The sequence below is a fragment of the Papaver somniferum genome, unplaced genomic scaffold, assembly GCF_003573695.1.
Source record: "Papaver somniferum cultivar HN1 unplaced genomic scaffold, ASM357369v1 unplaced-scaffold_118, whole genome shotgun sequence".
Classification (NCBI taxonomy): domain Eukaryota; kingdom Viridiplantae; phylum Streptophyta; class Magnoliopsida; order Ranunculales; family Papaveraceae; genus Papaver; species Papaver somniferum.
Genome location: NW_020620825.1, coordinates 11,386,637 through 11,404,607, shown reverse-complemented (window position 1 = coordinate 11,404,607; position 17,971 = coordinate 11,386,637). Strand labels below are relative to the sequence as shown.

Genomic DNA, 17,971 nt, shown 5'->3' with positions numbered 1-17,971 from the left:
CCCTTAGAGCAAGGGTTATGGAGTGAGTGTTTTTAACACTCATTCACTGCCAAATTGAGTGAGGACTGAGTGAAATAGCGTTTTTGTGACCACGGAAGCCTAATATCAAAGACTCGGCGGCTGATGTTTATCCGTTTGGAGAAAAAAGTTCTCTCCAAGCGATTGAATATATGCCTCCTCATAGGTTTTGTTTTTTTAATAATAATAAAACCTAATAGTGGGTCCCGTATTCCAGAGTTCTAAATTAATAAAATTCTAAAAATAAGTTTGGGAGACTAATGTTTAGCCGTTTCTCCTTCTTTTTTACTGCGAGCGGCACTTTTGGAGCCGTTTTGTTTGAACGGATGAAGATCAACCGTTCAGTGGAAACTTTCCACCACTCACTCGTTTCAATGAGTGCGCCAGTGATTTTGGATGAAAGTATACTCGATCACTGCCCATAGCAGCATCAAATTAGAGCAAAATGAATGAGGCTCGTTCATATTGAATGAGATCCTCACTCCATAGCCCTTGCTCTTCTAAGGTCCGTTATTTCTCTGTAGTCCGTGTACCCTTTTGAAAAGGCTCAAGGTCCACCATATATCTCTTGGCTCGTTCCATGCATAATGGAATCTCCATCACCTTATTACTTTGTAGTTCGTCTTTTGAAGCTAACTAGGAACTTGCAAGTTGATGTGTGACTTTCTATCTGTGAGACAGAGAGACAGACAGATACATGGATGCTATTACAAGGCCTGTACATAAGATAGCAGAGTTGGGCCCACCACCATCCTAACAGCACACAAAAGGCAATAAATTACTAAATTTGAAAAAATTTAAGCGACAGAGTGAGTCTATAAATTCCAAACCAAATCCCTTCCTCACATTCTGTTTTAAAGCTTCAAAAACATCATCACTAAAATTATTTAAAACAGATCTCGTCATTTATCTAGTTTTCCTCAGCAATGGGAGCACGACCAGTTTTTCTTTCACTTACAATCTTCACCATCATCAGCATTCAATGTAAGTAATAAGTCAATCTGCATATATGACTCAAATTCTTGTACGTGGTTTGCCCTTTCAAATTCTTACTCAAAATTCTTATTGATTGCAGGTGTATATTCGACTACATTTACATTTACCAACTATTGTAGTTACACGGTATGGCCTGGATTGTTAGCAAGTGCAGGGTCACCACCGTTGGAAACTACAGGCTTTGTTCTCCAAAAAGGAGAGTCTAAGTCAATTCCGGCCCCGACATCATGGTCAGGTCGTTTTTGGGGTCGAACCGTTTGTAGTCAATATTCTACAACAGGTAAATTCACTTGTGTAACAGGTGATTGTGGCTCAGGACAGATTGAATGCGCAGGAGGAGGTGCCACGCCACCTGCTACACTGGCAGAGTTCACACTCAACGATTCAGGTGGTTTAGATTTCTACGATGTGAGTTTAGTCGATGGTTACAACCTTCAGATGTTAGTGGTTCCTAAAGATGGGTCTGCTGGTACTGGTAATTGCAATACCACTGGATGCCTTGTTGATCTCAATGGGATGTGTCCAACTGAACTGAAGGTGCTGTCATCAGATTCCTCAACCCCAAATGTAGCTTGTAAAAGTGCCTGTGAAGCGTTTGGTGAAGATCAATATTGTTGCAGGGGTGCTTACGCTAATCCAGACACATGCCATCCGTCTTCTTATTCGGAGATCTTTAAACACGCTTGTCCACGTGCCTACAGCTACGCCTATGATGACGGAACGAGTACCTTTACTTGTGCTTCTTCTCAATCAGATTACCTTATCACTTTCTGTCAACCTTCAGCTAACAGGTACTTCCCCATACGAATTTTATCCCGAAAATAACCCTAGATTAACCTCCACTTTTTCGAATCCTTAAAAAGATGGAGTACGTTTGGTAGTTCTAAGAAACTAGAAGACCGTTAAATTGTACAATGGTCGGCTCTGACAACTAATTGTTTCGTAAAAATTCTCACTCATTTTCCTAGATAACTCAAATTCCGATATGCAACGGCCATATATATATATGGATTAAGTAAGTAATCTAGTGATTTTTTTTTCCTTGATGAATTTGGCAATATTTGTATGTGCAGTCAGAAATCAAATTATCCAGAGGCAGCTATGTATTTTATGGGAAATGACAGTAATAACCAAGACGAATACGACACAAGCATCGCGTCATCCACGAGGCTTCAACATGGGGATGCTAGGATCCTACTACTAGTAATAGTCATGGCTGTTTCCATCTCACTTTGTACCAGCAATTTAGTCCCACCTAGCTTATGACAAAAAGACTAGCCGTTATGGCTTGATCACATCATGAGTAGCAGAGCACGGGCTGATGGGATTGAAAATTAGAAGCCTAAAACATTTAAGAAAGAAACGAAAAAAAGTTCAGGGTTCAATTTTCGAGGTATGTATCAGGCCATCGGGGATTCTTCCAGGGTGTACATATATGGCCAAGCCAATATCACACGCATACTGTCTTTTATAGTGAGGAGTGAGGACCCATCAACATTTATACATTTACTTTCACAGAATTAATCATGACAACATTATGTTGAGGAAAATGGTTATCTCATTTGATTGATTCATTAAAGGATTACAACGTCAACTTATACAAGATTTAAGAAGCTAAACACCGGAAAAAGATAACTACAAATACAAACTAATGAATGCGTAATATATTATTTACAAAAGGAAAGTAAAATAACTGCATATATACTCCATATCTTCTATCATAACTGCATATATATTCCATATCTTCTAACACCCCCCTCAACCTCAAGATGGTATATAACACATCTTGAGGTTGTTGGCCAAGAACTTGAGTTTGGGAGAAGACAATGACTTGGTGAAAAGATCTGCAAGCTGCATTTCCGAGCTGACGTACGGTAGTGTAGTGGTCTTCTTTTTGAACTGATGACGTACAAAATGACAATCGATTTCAATGTGTTTTGTACGCTCATGAAAAACATCATTATGAGTGATATGAATAACAACTTTATTGTCACAGTATAAAGGAGTAGACCCTGTCAGATGGATGCCCATATCACTCAGTAACCACCGTAACCAAACTATTTCAGATGTAGTGTGTGTCATAGCCCTATATTCAGCCTCAGCACTAGATCGAGAGACAACTGACTGTTTCTTATTACACTGAGATATGAGAGAGTTTCCTAGAAAAATACAATAACCAGATGTGGATCTTCTATCCGTTACATCCCCTTCCCAATCGGAGTCTGTATATGCATGGAGACGAAGGTATGACTGAGAAAAGAACTGCAATCCTTGATACAATGTCTCTTAGAATCCTGAGAATGGCAGCAAAATGTGTAGTACGAGGAGCAGACATGAATTGACTTACAACGTGTACTACATAGCTAATATCCGGTCTTGTTATCGTTAAGTAATTGAGACTTCCAACTAGTTTCCTGTACAAAGTTGGATCAGACAGAGCTTTTCCATCAATAGGATTGAGCTTAAAGTTAAGTTCTAGAGGTGTTTCCGAAACCTTACTGTCTGTTAATCCAGCTCGATTAAGAATCTCAGAGGCATACTTAACTTGAGATATAGAGTAACCTTCAGATGACCTATCAACTTCTATCCCAAGGAAATATCTTAAGTGACTAAGATCTTTCATTTGAAAGCATAAATTCAGATGAGTTTTAAGAGATTTAATACCTTCTGAGTCACTGCCTGTGATAACCATATCATCCAAATATAAAAGAAGAAGTACCGTTCCTTTTGCAGATCTTCTGAAGAACATTGCTGAGTCATATGGGCTTTGACTGAAACCAAATTGAAGAATAGCAGTAGAAAATTTCTCAAACCATGCACGAGGTGCTTGTTTGAGTCCATAAAGAGCTTTACGAAGCTTACATACTTGATTAGGAGAATGAACTAAGCCTGGAGGGGGTCTCATATACACTTCCTCTTGTAGTTCTCCGTGCAAAAATGCATTTTTAACATCCATCTGGTGAAGATCCCAATTACGTACAACATCCACGCAAGAAGAGTATGTACTGTTGTCATACGAGCCACAAGAGCGAAAGTCTCTTCATAATCAATTCCATACTGTTGTGTATTTTCCTTGAGCAACCACACAAGATTTGCAACATTCTAAGGTACCATCTGATTTAGTTTTGACCTTATAGACCCAATGACTTCCCACAATAGGTTTTCCAGGTGGTAAATCTACCATATCCCATGTGCCAGCCAGTTTATGTACAGTTAATTCTTATCCCACTGAATCTTGTCATTCTGGTATCATTGCTGCTTCCCTGTAACTTTTAGGTTCATTCAAAGACAGAATAGTTGATAAAGAGCATTGATAGCCAGAAAACTTAGCTGGTGGTCTTCGTACACGTGGAGGTAAAGGGACAGCTTCTGGTACAGGATTCCCATGTGAAGATGTATTTTCAGGTTGCTCCATAGAGTGGTCGGTAATAGCTTCACCTTCAGTAACAACAATAGATTCAGCAGAAGTAGGAACAATAGTGTTTGTAATAGGTAAGGAATTCTCGGCAGAAGTATCTTCAAAAGGATCTAGATAAGTAAAGTTTTCTAAGGTAGAGGTTGTGCTACTAAGAAGGGACCAAAAAGGTATTTTATCCCAAAAGGTTACATGTCGAGAAATACGTAACCTTCTAGTCTCTGGATCATAGCATCTGTAACCTTTCTGTTATATACCATATCCTAAGAAAACACACATAGTATTCTTCTTTCCAAGTTTGTTTCGTTCACGATCTGAGAGAAGAACGAAACATGTTGAACCGAAAATACGGAGTTCAGAGTAGATTGGTTTCTCGTTGAAAAAACTCGCGTATGGTGATATACCTCTTATAACCATAGTTGTAATGCGATTGACAGTGTAAACGGCAGTGAGAACGGATTCACCCCAAAAGTTTGAGGGAACATAATAGGATAGAAGTTGTGTTCTAGTTGTTTCAATAATGTCGGTGTTTTCGTTCAGCAACACCGTTTTGTTCTAGAGTTTCTGTGTAAGACAATTGAAAAAGAGTTCCTTCAGATTTTAGGAAATCCTTGAAGGGATTGGATATGTACTCACCACCTTGATCAGCACGAAAAGTTTTGATAATTTTCCCAAATTGTTTTTGATCATTCTAGGGAAATCTGTGTAGATTTTTAAAAACTCTGACCTGGTGTTGAAAAGATAGATCCATGTATATCGAGTATGATCATCAATGAAAATAACATAATATAAAGCCCCTCATTTAGTTGCAAAAGGTGCCTTATACCAAACATCAGAATGTATAAGATCAAAAGGAACATTAGATAAGGTAATACTTTTATTAAAAAGGAAGTGCATGTTGTTTGCATCTTACAGGCAATGCAATGAGGTTCCTTGTCAATAGGTATATTTCCTAACAACCCATTATTAATCATGTAAGAAAGTCGAGAAAAAGAGACATATCCTAATTTTGAATGCCAAGATATAAAAGGTGATATTGTGGAAGGTAAGGTAGAAGCAGAAGCAGCAACAAGTTTGTTCTTGGATTGCTGAGGAATAACTAGAGACTCCAAAAGATATAACCGACCAACTCTACGGCCTATCCCAACAAGCTTCTTTGTCATAGGATCCTGTACAAAACAACCAGACGAAGTAAAGTGAATGCTAAAACCTTGGTTACATAATTGACCAATAGAGATGAGATTCATCTTAATCTGAGGCATAAGGAGCACATCTTGTATATGTACTTTATATGAAATTTTAATCTGGCCAATATGAGTAGCACTTATTTCTGTACCATCTGTGGTATGAATTTTACCAATAGACAAAGCTTGTTTGAGCATCTCCTGGATTTCAGCTAGGCTGGGTGAAGTAGATTGTCCAACTGCATCTTGTAGTTTCTGTAAACTATAAGATAAGTTAGCAAGAGCTGTAGATAAATGTGCAGGAACATTACCATTTATTCTTATTCTTTCTCTCATGTTTCTGGATGATGGAGATGTGCAATTTCCAACTAGATGTCCAAAGGATTTGCAGTAGTTACACTGAGTTGTGCCAGGAGGTGCAGTTCGAGATGTCGAGATCTGAGAAGCACTTGCAGATGATGTAAGGGTGCATGTCCTTGCAAGATGACCAAAGTTCTTGCATTGAAATTGAGATAAATCACGAGGACTTCTTTGGTTATTGAACTGAGAGTTATAACTTGGTCTTGATGGTACTGCAAGAACAGCTGGAATATCTAGTTTGACTCTCTTACGAGTTTCTTCAGTGATAAGTTCAGAGAGTGCAGTTTCTACCGTTGTAAGAGGATATCGATGAAGGATTGATGCTCTTACAGTTTCGAACTCATCTCTTTATGCCATTAATAGCTGGACTAATCTAGACTCTTCTCTATATTTTTGCCATATTTCTGTGTCAATAGTCCACTTTGGTTCCATAAGTTCTAGTTGATTCCATACAATTGACATCTCGGAATGAAAATCAGAAATGGTTTGGTCAGACTGTTGTTTCAAAGAAGGAATATCCTTCTCAAGTTTATATCTTTGTGCAAAGTTGATTTGAGTATACCTTTTAGAGAGGAAGTCCCATGCTTCTTTGACTACTTCAAAATTGACAAACTGCATGCTTATGGATGTGATGACTGTATTCCCGATCCATGTCAGGATCCTATGATTGTTTACTTCTTAGATTTCTTTGGGATCTTGTGCTGATGAGTCTTTTGCGTCCTTGTACCTGACGCTGGATGTGCTTGCGGTAGGAGCCTTTTCTGTGCCATCAATATACTTCCACATACTTTTTTCTTTGAGAAAGCTTCTCATGAGATATGACCAGTGATTGTAATTGGTTCCATCAAACTTGACAGTAATAGGTGAAGAGTCTTCTCGAGATATGATTAACTGATATGACTATTAAGAGACAACTGTTTTCCGATTCTTTAAGATTTCAGGAACGGTAATAAACTTTCTGTGTTGCAGCGGAAATGGTTTAGATGTTGTCTGTCTCTGATGCCATGACAAAGTTAGTCATGACAACAGTATGCTGAGGAAAATGGTTCTCTCACTTGATTGATTCAACAAAGGATTACAACATCAATTTATACAAGATTCAAGAAGCTAAAAACCGGAAGAAGATAACTACAAATACAAACTAATGAATGCGTAATATATGTACAAAAGGAAAGCAAAATAACTGCATATATATACTCCATATCTTCTATCATAACTGCATATATACTCCATATCTTCTATCATAACTGCATATATATTCCATATCTTGATTGATTCTTCTCTTCATATCTTCTAGCATATGAAGAGAAGAACTTTTCAAAATCGTAGACCACACTTATCAGCATCACTACTGCTCAACTCAACAGTATGGGTAGTATACAAAAAGTCATGGAGAAAGAGAAGAACTCCATGTTCCGAGTGTTACTGTGTCGAACACTACACAGTAGCCACTAATTTATCTTTTTACTTTCAAACTTTATTTTTCTTGGACCGGAATATTATACATTTTTCTTTCTTTTTTTAACAGAGAGTCAGAAATCTAGAGATGGGAAAATAAAAAATTTGAGGAAAATTCTCAAATAGAAATCTTTTTAGATCATTTTTTATGTAAATATAATTAGTTTGGAATTTATATGATGAATTGGTTATTAAGAATTGATTATGTATTATTTAAACTGATCATCAAGTTAATATAACCAATCTGGCCCTAGTTAAGCACCGACAAACACCGTCATTAGATACCAAATAATACTCCCTCCGTTCCACTCCTAAGTGACCTATTTGAAATTTGCACAATTTTTAAGGCAACCAAGGAAAATATTACTTTTAAGCATTTTTTACAATTATACCCTTATGAATAATAAATATCGAAATTTAGAAATGGTTTACCTCTCAAAATACTCCACGGATGTTCGCAAACTTCATACCATTGAAAAGCATTTTAAAACACCTACGTAACGAATATAAACATGCATATCAAATTATGCATATTTCGTATATTCTTTATAATTAACTAAAAGGATAATTCCGGAATATCTCATTGTTTAATGATATAGGTCACTTATCATTGGGACAAAATCTAAAATCAAATAGGTCACTTAGGAGTGGGACGGAGGGAGTAATATTTAGATATGCATGTGCTCCGCACAAATTATTAGAGCGGGATGGAGTAGTAGGTAGCATATGTGTACATGCCATGGCCGGTCTGCTCCACACGGCCGGTCTTCACGATGCGCGACATGTGCAATCTTTTCTTTTTTTTCTTTTTCTTTCTTTTTTGTTTGTCTTCGGGTAAGCAAAAAAAATTCATTCAATAAATAAGGAGATACAGAGCAGGAACACTTCAAGGGTACAGACTAATTATGGGTGTTCGGACTTTAGGAAGGCTCCCTATAAACACGGGACCTGAAACTATTTTTTTGTTGTGTTAACACATTCAGAAGAGATTTGCACAGCTATGCTATAGTACTCTACATATTGCAAAGAAACAACAACATAATTTAACAAGGTTGAATCTTTGAGAAAAAATAAGAGATTTTATATACATTATCGCGAGGGAAAAAATATATGCAACCTAAAAGAGAAAAAGAATTTTTGATGTAATTTCTAAGTTCTCTATAGGTTACATTACTTAGCCTATAAGAATAGTGTTTCATAACTTAACTATTAAGTTCCTAAGCTTTAGGATTAAGAAAATTAATTTAGAGTTATCCCAACACAAAGGTGTTCGCGGTACATGTTTAAAAACATAGCTTTCTATAATCATATGCCAAAATTTGAGAGATAGCGTGATAGCATTATTTTGGGCTCGCACGTTATAGGCATGGATTCAAGTCTCACCTCATAAAATTTCTCTAGAATATATACTATATACTATAGTATCTATATAACAGTAGTCTGGGGCGGGGCCTTGGAGGCTTAGAGCCTTGCCTTTTAACTTGGTTTTCCAAAACGTATTAAAATATTTTTTTTCTAATTAATTCCGATTAATATTGATATTATATTAGGTCATTTTCTTGTTGTTACAAAAGAAACTTAATTGGGAATTTAATTGAAAAAGATTCTTTCATCTCCTTTGATTTTCTTTGGTAATAAAACTGGTTTTCCGGAAGAGATGAAGACATAATGGTTTCATCAGTTTTTGAGATTCTGAGAATGTATTAGAAAGAGTACTTGTTGGTTCGTTTTCTCACAATGAAGAGACATCTAACAAGAGAGTTATCAGTTGTTTTATTCCATTGAAATTTCGACAAGAGTTGACTGCTAGCACAATCAAGAAGTAGAGTCGCGAAACATCTTAAAGAGAGCGACATGGTTCGCGACTCAGTTGTTTGAGATTTTTTCTTGTGTGATTTATTTTTGTGTTATTGTTTCCAACAAAAGGTCACAGACTAAGTTTTGGCTCGGTTCAAACCCAAACTCCATTGACCATCCCGTATCTAATAATTATCCACCTCGGATCATGCATCATGCATGAGACGATAAGTAACAAAATCATCTTCGTCTTCCAACGTCGATTGCACCAAAGGATGCCTATATATCCTTCTCAAGGAAACAAACTGATCGTAGTTCATTTAATGGCCTTGTTAGAAGGCCTCCATCAGGTTCCTAAGAACCTCTACCCAAAAAGGTCTCACCAGACCGGAAAAATGTGGATCAATTTCGAGCAATGGCGAAACTTGACCCTAGATACTACTTTCATTAACATATCAGTTGGAATGTCTTTAGTGTTGATATTCATAAGTATAATGTCTTCTTCTTCCAAAATTTCTCTTCTCTAACAAAGTGAAATCGAACATCTATATGTTTGGTTCTAGCATGATGCGCTTGATTCCTAGCCAAGTAAATTGCACTAAGACTATCACAATGCACATGCAAGTGTTCCTGCACAACACTCAAGTCATCTAGCAAACCTTGCGACCATATATCCTCTTTAAATGCCCGTGTTAGTACCATATACTCCGTTTCAGTAGTTTAGAAAGCCACAATAGACTGCAAGATCGTTCTCCGACTTACTGACGCACCATCCAAGGAAAATACATACCCTGTAGTTGAACACCTCTTGTCCAAATAACTAGCATAGCCAGAATCCACATATCCAGCACATAACTGATTGTTCCCATGTTTTTCACGAACTCTAGGCCAGCATAAATTTTAGCATAAAGATACCTCAAAATTCATTCCAAATATTGCCAATGTCCCTTACCGGGATTATGCATATAACGGCTGATCATACTTACTGCATGTGAAATGTCTGCTACCGTACATATCATCGCATACATCAAGCTTCCAACAACACTGGCATATGAGTCTTGCGCCATATACTCACGCTCTTCTTCAGTAGTAAGAGACATAACATAATTCAACTTAAAGTGAGGACCAAAGGGAGTACTTAAACATTTAGTTTCTTCAGATAACCAAATTTCAATAATACTTTCTTTAGATACTCCTTCTGAGACAAAAAAAACTTTTCCCTTCTCTCTATCACGTTGAATATCTATACCAAGCAAAGAATCTCATTAGCTTATCAATGATCTTTCGTCTCAAACTCAGTTGGAAATTTGTGCTTCAAATTATCAATCTCTTTCTTGTTTTTCGATGTTATCAACATATGATCAACATACAATAACAAATATATGAAAGACCCATGATGCAACTTCTTCGAGTAAACACAATGGTCATAGTGACTTGTTGTGTATGTTTGGTCAATCATAAACTGATTGAATTGCTTGTACCTCGGATTTGGAGATTGTTTCAGCCCATAACCGATCTTTTCATCTTATATATATAATTATTTTTTTCAGGAAACTTTGAACCCACTCGGATGAGTCATGTAGATCTCCTCTTCTAGTCACCATGTAAGAACGTTGTCTTGACATTTAACTGAACCAAGTTTAAAACATATTGCGCTACCAAGGCCAACAAAATTTTAGAATGATGAGTGTTTCACAGCTGGAGAGAACACCTCATTGTAGTCAATCTTTTTTTTTTGGGATAATTTTTTTCAACTAACCTTACCTTGTAGGATATTTGATTCATCTGGGATCCTTCTTTATTAGCATATACCCATTTATACCCAATGGCCTTCTTACCGTTCAGAAGCTCCGTAAGACTGGGTCTTATGGCTCTTCCCAGCCACTTCCCGAATGCGTTTACATGTCATCCTGGGAACATTGTTTTAAGAACCAGACCAGACCGTCCGATTGGATCCGTAAACCAGTGAATGACCCACTAACATATTAAGAAAACAGTGACCCACGTGAACCGGACGGTTAGACCAATAATCCATGAGATGCAATCTGGTCTAAATTGGTTTGACCCAGGTTTATTAAATAAAAAAATAAAAAAATAGTTTGTGCATGATAAAATTCTAAAAATTGTTTCAGAATTCATTAATTTTCTTCATTCCATTAAATTACTCAACAGAATCAATCAACGATGTACCACCAGATTAATGAAACAAGTATATATCTAAAACCTCTAATCAACATCGTCGACAATTGATCTCTAATGTATTCATTCATGAACCCTAATAAATCAATTAATCCTAAGAATCAGATTACCTCTTCTTTTACTCCATTGCAAATCACCGGGTAAGAACAAGTAGGTTATGATTTTATCAATGGTTGGGATTACGTGTGAGAGTGGACAATACAGGGGGTGTAAAGCAGGAAACACAAAAATAAGAAAGAAGATAAAGGACCACCGGTGAATAAGTAAAATAAAATAAAATAAAAATAATAATACAAATAATTAATTTTATTTTTGGAAAATGAAGTAAGAATAAATGAAGCAAAGCCACGTACGTAAGGGGACACGGGAAGTTAGTGGAGATAACATTGAAGTAGTAACATGGAACATGTCCTACAGTTTGCTAAATTGTTCTTATATATGTGTATATATATATATATATATATATGTCGACCCAGTAAACCACTGGTTAAACTAGTTGACCCTGACCCAGTAATTTTGCTGGTTTGACATCCGATGCAGTTCTTAAAATATTGCATGGGAAGAGCCTAGGTCCAGCTGCATTTTCCAGTTTTAGTTGAGGACGCGCAATTGTTAGTCGTTCTCCATCAGAAAAACGGGTAGCCATCAAGCGTTTCTCTCAAAAAATACACCCATCAACCGTTTTTACTAGAACGGATATCCGGTCGTCATTTTCCATATCTTGACAAATCAGCATGAATTGAACCGGTTAATCAACGTCCTTTTTAGAATTTCTCCTACAAACGTACAGGGAACTCTACCAGGGTTCAGTTGAAGCTTCTATCTTCAAGGATTTTGGGAGAAAACTAAAGGTTCATACCACAATCATCACATTCCCATTCTTTCATCTTGAAATCTTGATTGGGTTCGTTCAAGATTCTTTCAATTGCTAGTTGCAAATGGTTTTGAGGAGTTTTATCAAGTACATAATCATAGGTAATCCAATATAAACTTAAATGCTAATTTGATTTTTGTGTCTAATCGATGTGATTTTCGTTGAATATCGTGATGTATAACATAAATCGAATTCAAGAATTGTTAATTAGTGGCTTGTTTTTTTTAATTTATAGTGAATCATTAGTTTTAGTGATTAATTAATGAACATGGTAACTTATCTACTCAAAAAGAGTCCAAGGAAGATTTCATGTCTAATTATGTTGGTAATTTATAAGATAGTGATAGTATCTCGAATGCAATTTTCTACACTTCTGTTGGAATCAATTGCAGTTGTTGTTGGTTGCAAGCCTTACTACTGTTTCATTCCAAATTTTGAATTTTTAGTTGTTTACTTTGCTAATTTTCATTGTGAATTTGGCGTTGTTGTTAATTGCAGCATGTCTTTAAAACGGTATATGTCAAATAAGTATAGGGTTCGCTTTGGAGATGATTCTGATGATGAAGAGACAAATGAGACTCTTCTCATCTTCTATCATGTTATGCTCCAAAGTACACAAAATCTCCATCAACTGATTCCAAAGTTGGTCACACAAAAGAATCGATTTATCGAGGTCGTGTAGAAGAAGGTGCAAGGATGATACATGATTATCATCCTTGGAACGATGGTTGTACTTGGGGACCAAAAATGTTTCACGGTTGTTGAGGCATTTATCGACCACTTTTTAAAAAGATTTTTCTTAAGATTTGTAAAGTTGACCGAGACTTTGTACAACTAAAATATGCTGCAAGAATTTCATGCCATAGCCCACACATGAAATTGTATGTTGTTATGAAGTGTCTTTGTAAAAGTATTTCACCTGATAGTGCTGATGATTATACCCGTATGGGTGCGTCTACTATTTACTATTATATAAAGAAGTTCTATCATGCCATTATGTTTGGGTTTAATGTTTAGCATATGTGTCGTCCAACTGTGAATGATACAAAGTGGCTAAAGAAGGAGAGCGCCGCATGAGGGTTCCCAAGAATGGTTGGTATCTTAGATTGTATGGATTGGGGTTGGAGAGTTTGTCCAATCGACGACGCGACAACACACACGGGTCACAAAATTTATCTAACTTGTGATCTTAAAGTGGTTGCTTCGTAGGATATGTGGTTTTGGCATGGTTATTTTGGAGTGAGTGGCTCTAACAATGATCTCAATATTTTGAAATCCTCAAATTTGTTCGATGACAATCTGAATGATCTTGTACCTCCATGTCAATTTACGATCAATACACTCAGGGGTACTATTTAGTGGATGGAATATATAAAAGTTACTTTGTGTTGGGCCAAGCATACGACGCACCCAGTGGTATTCCAATTCTTGAGATGTTTAACAAATATCAAATGGCTAAGAGGAAAGATGTGCAAAAGGTATTTGGGACACTTCAAAGTAAATTTAGGATCATGTACCACATATATAACTACTGGGAGAAGCAAGATAAGAAATCGATCATGAGAACCTGCTTGAGAATGCATAATATGGTTGTACACGATGAACATCGTGACCTAAAATTGTAAATATGTGATGGATCCTCCTTATCAACCTATAGTAGGGACATTGAGGAAGACGAGCGGATCTTTACAGAAATAAGTTCTTCAAGAGAGGCTTCGTGTCGATCTTACTGCTCATATATGGAACGACATGGTCAAGGTTTGAGGGATGGTGAAATTCCTGGAGAAGCAGTAGACAACCAGTTGGATTTGGGAGAAGATACAGACGAGGTGGATGTTGATCAAGATTTTTACGAACCTGAGCAAGGTTTTTATGTTGATGAAAGCTAATTTTATGTTGGACAATAATTTTATGTTGTGGAATTTTTGTTTAATTTTTCTAAGACATACACGATACAGGCTTTGTTTTGACTTATGCTAAACCGTGAAACACAATTATTTAAAGCATTTTTTTATTTAATGGAAGCACATTACATAAAGTTGGACTAATACCTAAGTAACAAATGAAAAAATACAACAACTGGAAAAGCTAATTCAAGCACATTACATAAACATAGACTACTATGACAAAGATAAAATACAACAACTCGATACGCTAGTCATTAAACATATTGCATGCTTTAAAATACTTAGTTTATTGTAATATATTGTTATCATTGATTATAAGACCCGCCCCAAAAATTTGGTTCACGGTAGAGTTCCGAAACATGCCCCTTCCTTGATCATAATACTTAAGTATTGCCTCCTCAATACTATTATCTGATTCACGTAGACATATACTGAAAACCCGACAATTTCTCTTGAGCATACTTATGTGACACTGAAGAGATTTCGTGCTTCTTTAGTTTATACCCGCCATCGAATGAAACTCTACGGAAATAGTGTTCCAAAAACTCTCCATAAATATTTCCGAAAAAAGGGGTCGATCCACGACGGTGCAAAAACTTCTGACTAGTTGAATATCTTCATGTTCGGTAAAATTATCAATTTCCTCTATACAGATAAACAAAAAACAATCTTGTTAAGAAATAATATAGGTAGTTGTAACTTTAAGAAATAAGTAATATTGTAAATTTAGCAGAGGAGAAATTGTGTATATATAGTTTTTTTAAAATTTGGTCGTTGGAGAAAACCGGCTAACGGCTAACCGTTTTGAAATATTAATCATAATATTAAATCAATTGTTGCGTATCCAACGACAAAGAAATCATAATGGCTAATTGTTATCCGTTTTACGGTTAACCATCACCCATTCTTCTTCTAAATAGTTAGATCTACAAAGGTTGCATTTAACTTACGGCTACGATTTGAAAACGGCTAACCGTTATCCGCTTTACTACAACATTTAATCTTTTTAAGAAAAAACTATATATATACACAAATGTCTAATTCTAACACCGCAGTAAAAACTTAGAATCACAACACTCCATATCTTATAGTATCACTACAAAACTAGAAACCCTTACTAGTATTTTAATTTATTTGTTTTTTTTGGCTTGTGCAAACATAAATGGTTAATTTTTCACGAGCAGAATCTGGCTTTAACAAAATCTTATGTAACATTTGGTACCGATTCAATTGCTGGGAGGTATCAAGACTATGAAACTTTTTGGGAAAAGATTGAGCTGGAATACCTTCTCACTTTTGGGCCTCGTACAAATCGTACTAGGAAAGTACTACAAAAGAGAATGAGCACCCTCAAAAGAGATTGTAAGAAATTCGCAGCAATTATGGCGTTTTATCTTAGGAACCCGTCGAGCGGATGGACTGATGAGCAAGTAGTAAGTTGCTTCATATAAATATTTTCATTATATGTTATACGTTATGCGTATGTTTATAACATTAAAATATTGCTAATGTAATTTGGTTCCAGTACGTAGAATCGAAAATAAAAATCATAGAAGGGAGGGGAAGAAAACCTTGAAAACATGACGCGGATTTCGCAGTATTGGGGCATCATATGGAAAGTTGTGACCCGAAGAATTTGAGGAATTATCATTGTCAACCTAGTCAGTCTACCCCCAGAAGGAGTTCTATGGTTTTATCTGAAAATGAAGGTTATAATTCATCACTTTGTGAATACCAATATTCTGCGGAGCACGTATCGCGGTTTCAGTGGTCGCACACAAAATAACTGTGTAGCCCTCGCTGTACAAAGAAACCTGAGTAGCAGAAGATACCTCTGTAGATCTACTTTATCTTGTTCCAAGAAAGGATACCTTGACGGTCAAGATGGAAAAAGTAAAGCCTAGTCTAGAGAGAGGCAGCTAGCGAAGGGACAGAGGTAGATGACATATCTAATCATCATTAAATGCACAAATCTCTTATCTACACGCATAACCAAAGCACGTGGAGAGATATGATATGGCAGAACATGAGTGGAAAAGGATAGCGGTGAACGAAGGTACAATCTGTACTAAGGATGGGAAGTTCCCGAAGGAACGTGGGTCAGCTGAGGTGGCAGAATCCGACTGGAGAAAGCACGCGGTGAACGAAGGTACCATTTGTACGGAAGGTATATCAGGGAACGATGGATCCAAAGGCAACAAAGATATACCTGGAGCAGAAGGGGCTATAAATACCAAGCTTCACCAACAAACTAAAGGCATTCAATATCTAGGAGAGAAGATCTAGTCTTAAGCTTATACCTCTTTAATGTTTAGAACTTACGTATTCACTTAAACTTGAGTTCTCTCTATTACTTTGGGAAGCATTTAAGATCTTTGTAACCACCATAACTTAATACAAAACAATCACTCATTATCCTGTGGACGTAGACGAAAGTCGAACCACGTAATCTCTTGTGTCTCATGATAACTTAATAGCTTTTACATTATATTTGTGTTCTTCGTTATTATTATGATCTTGAGTATCTTTTACTACTTAGCATCATCAGTCAAACAGAGGCATCAATACTACTTAGTATCCGATTCTCTGAGTTGTATACATTACGTAGACTATGGGAAAATTAGTAGTCACAGTTTGGCGCTAGAAGGTTTTGATCACCAGCTTGAGTTTTCATATTCCTTTATTTTTAATTTACACATATTTCGTAACGAAGAGATCTGTGATCTACAATGATGAATCTCACTTTCTAGTGATTTGTTCATCCGTTATTTACGTATGTTCTTTGAGTTTATAGCCTCTAAAGACTTACCGCGTCACAGATCTACAAAGTTTTTCTCAAAAATGCACTCACAAAACGTTAAAACTTTTGTTTTATATTAAAACAGCCTTTTCCGACAAGGCATCCTATAGATCTGAGTACCTCTGACTACAGAGGAATCTCAGTGAGAATTTAAGGAAAAAGATCTTCTAAAGCATTTAATAACCTTTTTTGTGAGATCTGACACCCTTTTTTAATTGGTTTTCAACATTTAAGGTTGTTCTTTCCAAGGGTGTCATAAGAAATTTAGTACCTGTCTTTCAAGGCGTCATTTCAGTCATTTTTCTGAAAAAGCTGCTTAGCCGTCTTCTGTGTCAGAGCATTAATTGTTGTTTTTAACGAAGGTATCCAAGTATCATATTTTTCCACTTTTTTCTGTGTCAACAGGATAGTCAAATACCTAAACCATGCAGAAACCAAATGACGTGCCAACAAGCTCACGACCAGCAATTACGAGAGGAAGATCTCAAAAGCCATCTCAAGCGAATCAACGAACATGAGCATAGGACGGGCAAAGCGAAATAGCAAGAAGAACAGTTGCTAACAAGCCACCTATTCCTACTGAAGGGATGGGGAAAACATCGGGAGCTCAACCACTTTATGGCATGTCGTTACTGGAGCATCCTAATGTAACAAAGCCACCTGCGGCCAACACAGGGTCACCCAGAACCTTAGCTCCTACGGGGCGGGGGTTGGGGAACCTCACTCCAATCCATCTAGATCCCGACGCTCCGGCCATATAAGAAGGAACGGATGACTCTGAGGATCCGGCCGACAACACTCCTTAGGGTGGTGGAATCCACAATTAAGATCAAGTGGCAGCACAAGTAGCAGCTTTTCTGCTCCGTAACAAGGAGCATGAGGATGCAATGCACGTGATGGCCCAGGAAAACCAGAACCTAAAAAATATGCTGGATGTGCAGATCGAAGGTTCCCAAACTCACC

At 36.8% G+C, this 17,971-nt stretch overlaps 1 protein-coding gene across 1 annotated transcript; it reads left to right on the top strand.

The window, feature by feature from the left end:
* Nucleotides 1–884: 884 nt before the first annotated feature.
* LOC113330679 (thaumatin-like protein 1b) lies at nt 885–2,594 on the top strand. Its single transcript, XM_026577504.1, has 3 exons — nt 885–1,002; nt 1,094–1,805; nt 2,088–2,594. Exons 1-3 carry the CDS (start codon nt 945–947, stop codon nt 2,278–2,280), a joined length of 963 nt encoding a protein of 320 aa, XP_026433289.1. The 5' UTR covers nt 885–944; the 3' UTR covers nt 2,281–2,594.
* Nucleotides 2,595–17,971: the final 15,377 nt, after the last annotated feature.

Excerpts from the sequence above, each read along its gene's own strand:
- LOC113330679 (XM_026577504.1), top strand. The coding sequence starts at position 945 with ATGGGAGCACGACCAGTTTTTCTTTCACTTACAATCTTCACCATCATC. Across the intron at positions 1,003-1,093 it reads CACCATCATCAGCATTCAAT|GTGTATATTCGACTACATTT; the intron begins GTAAGTAATAAG and ends TATTGATTGCAG. Across the intron at positions 1,806-2,087 it reads TGTCAACCTTCAGCTAACAG|TCAGAAATCAAATTATCCAG; the intron begins GTACTTCCCCAT and ends TTGTATGTGCAG.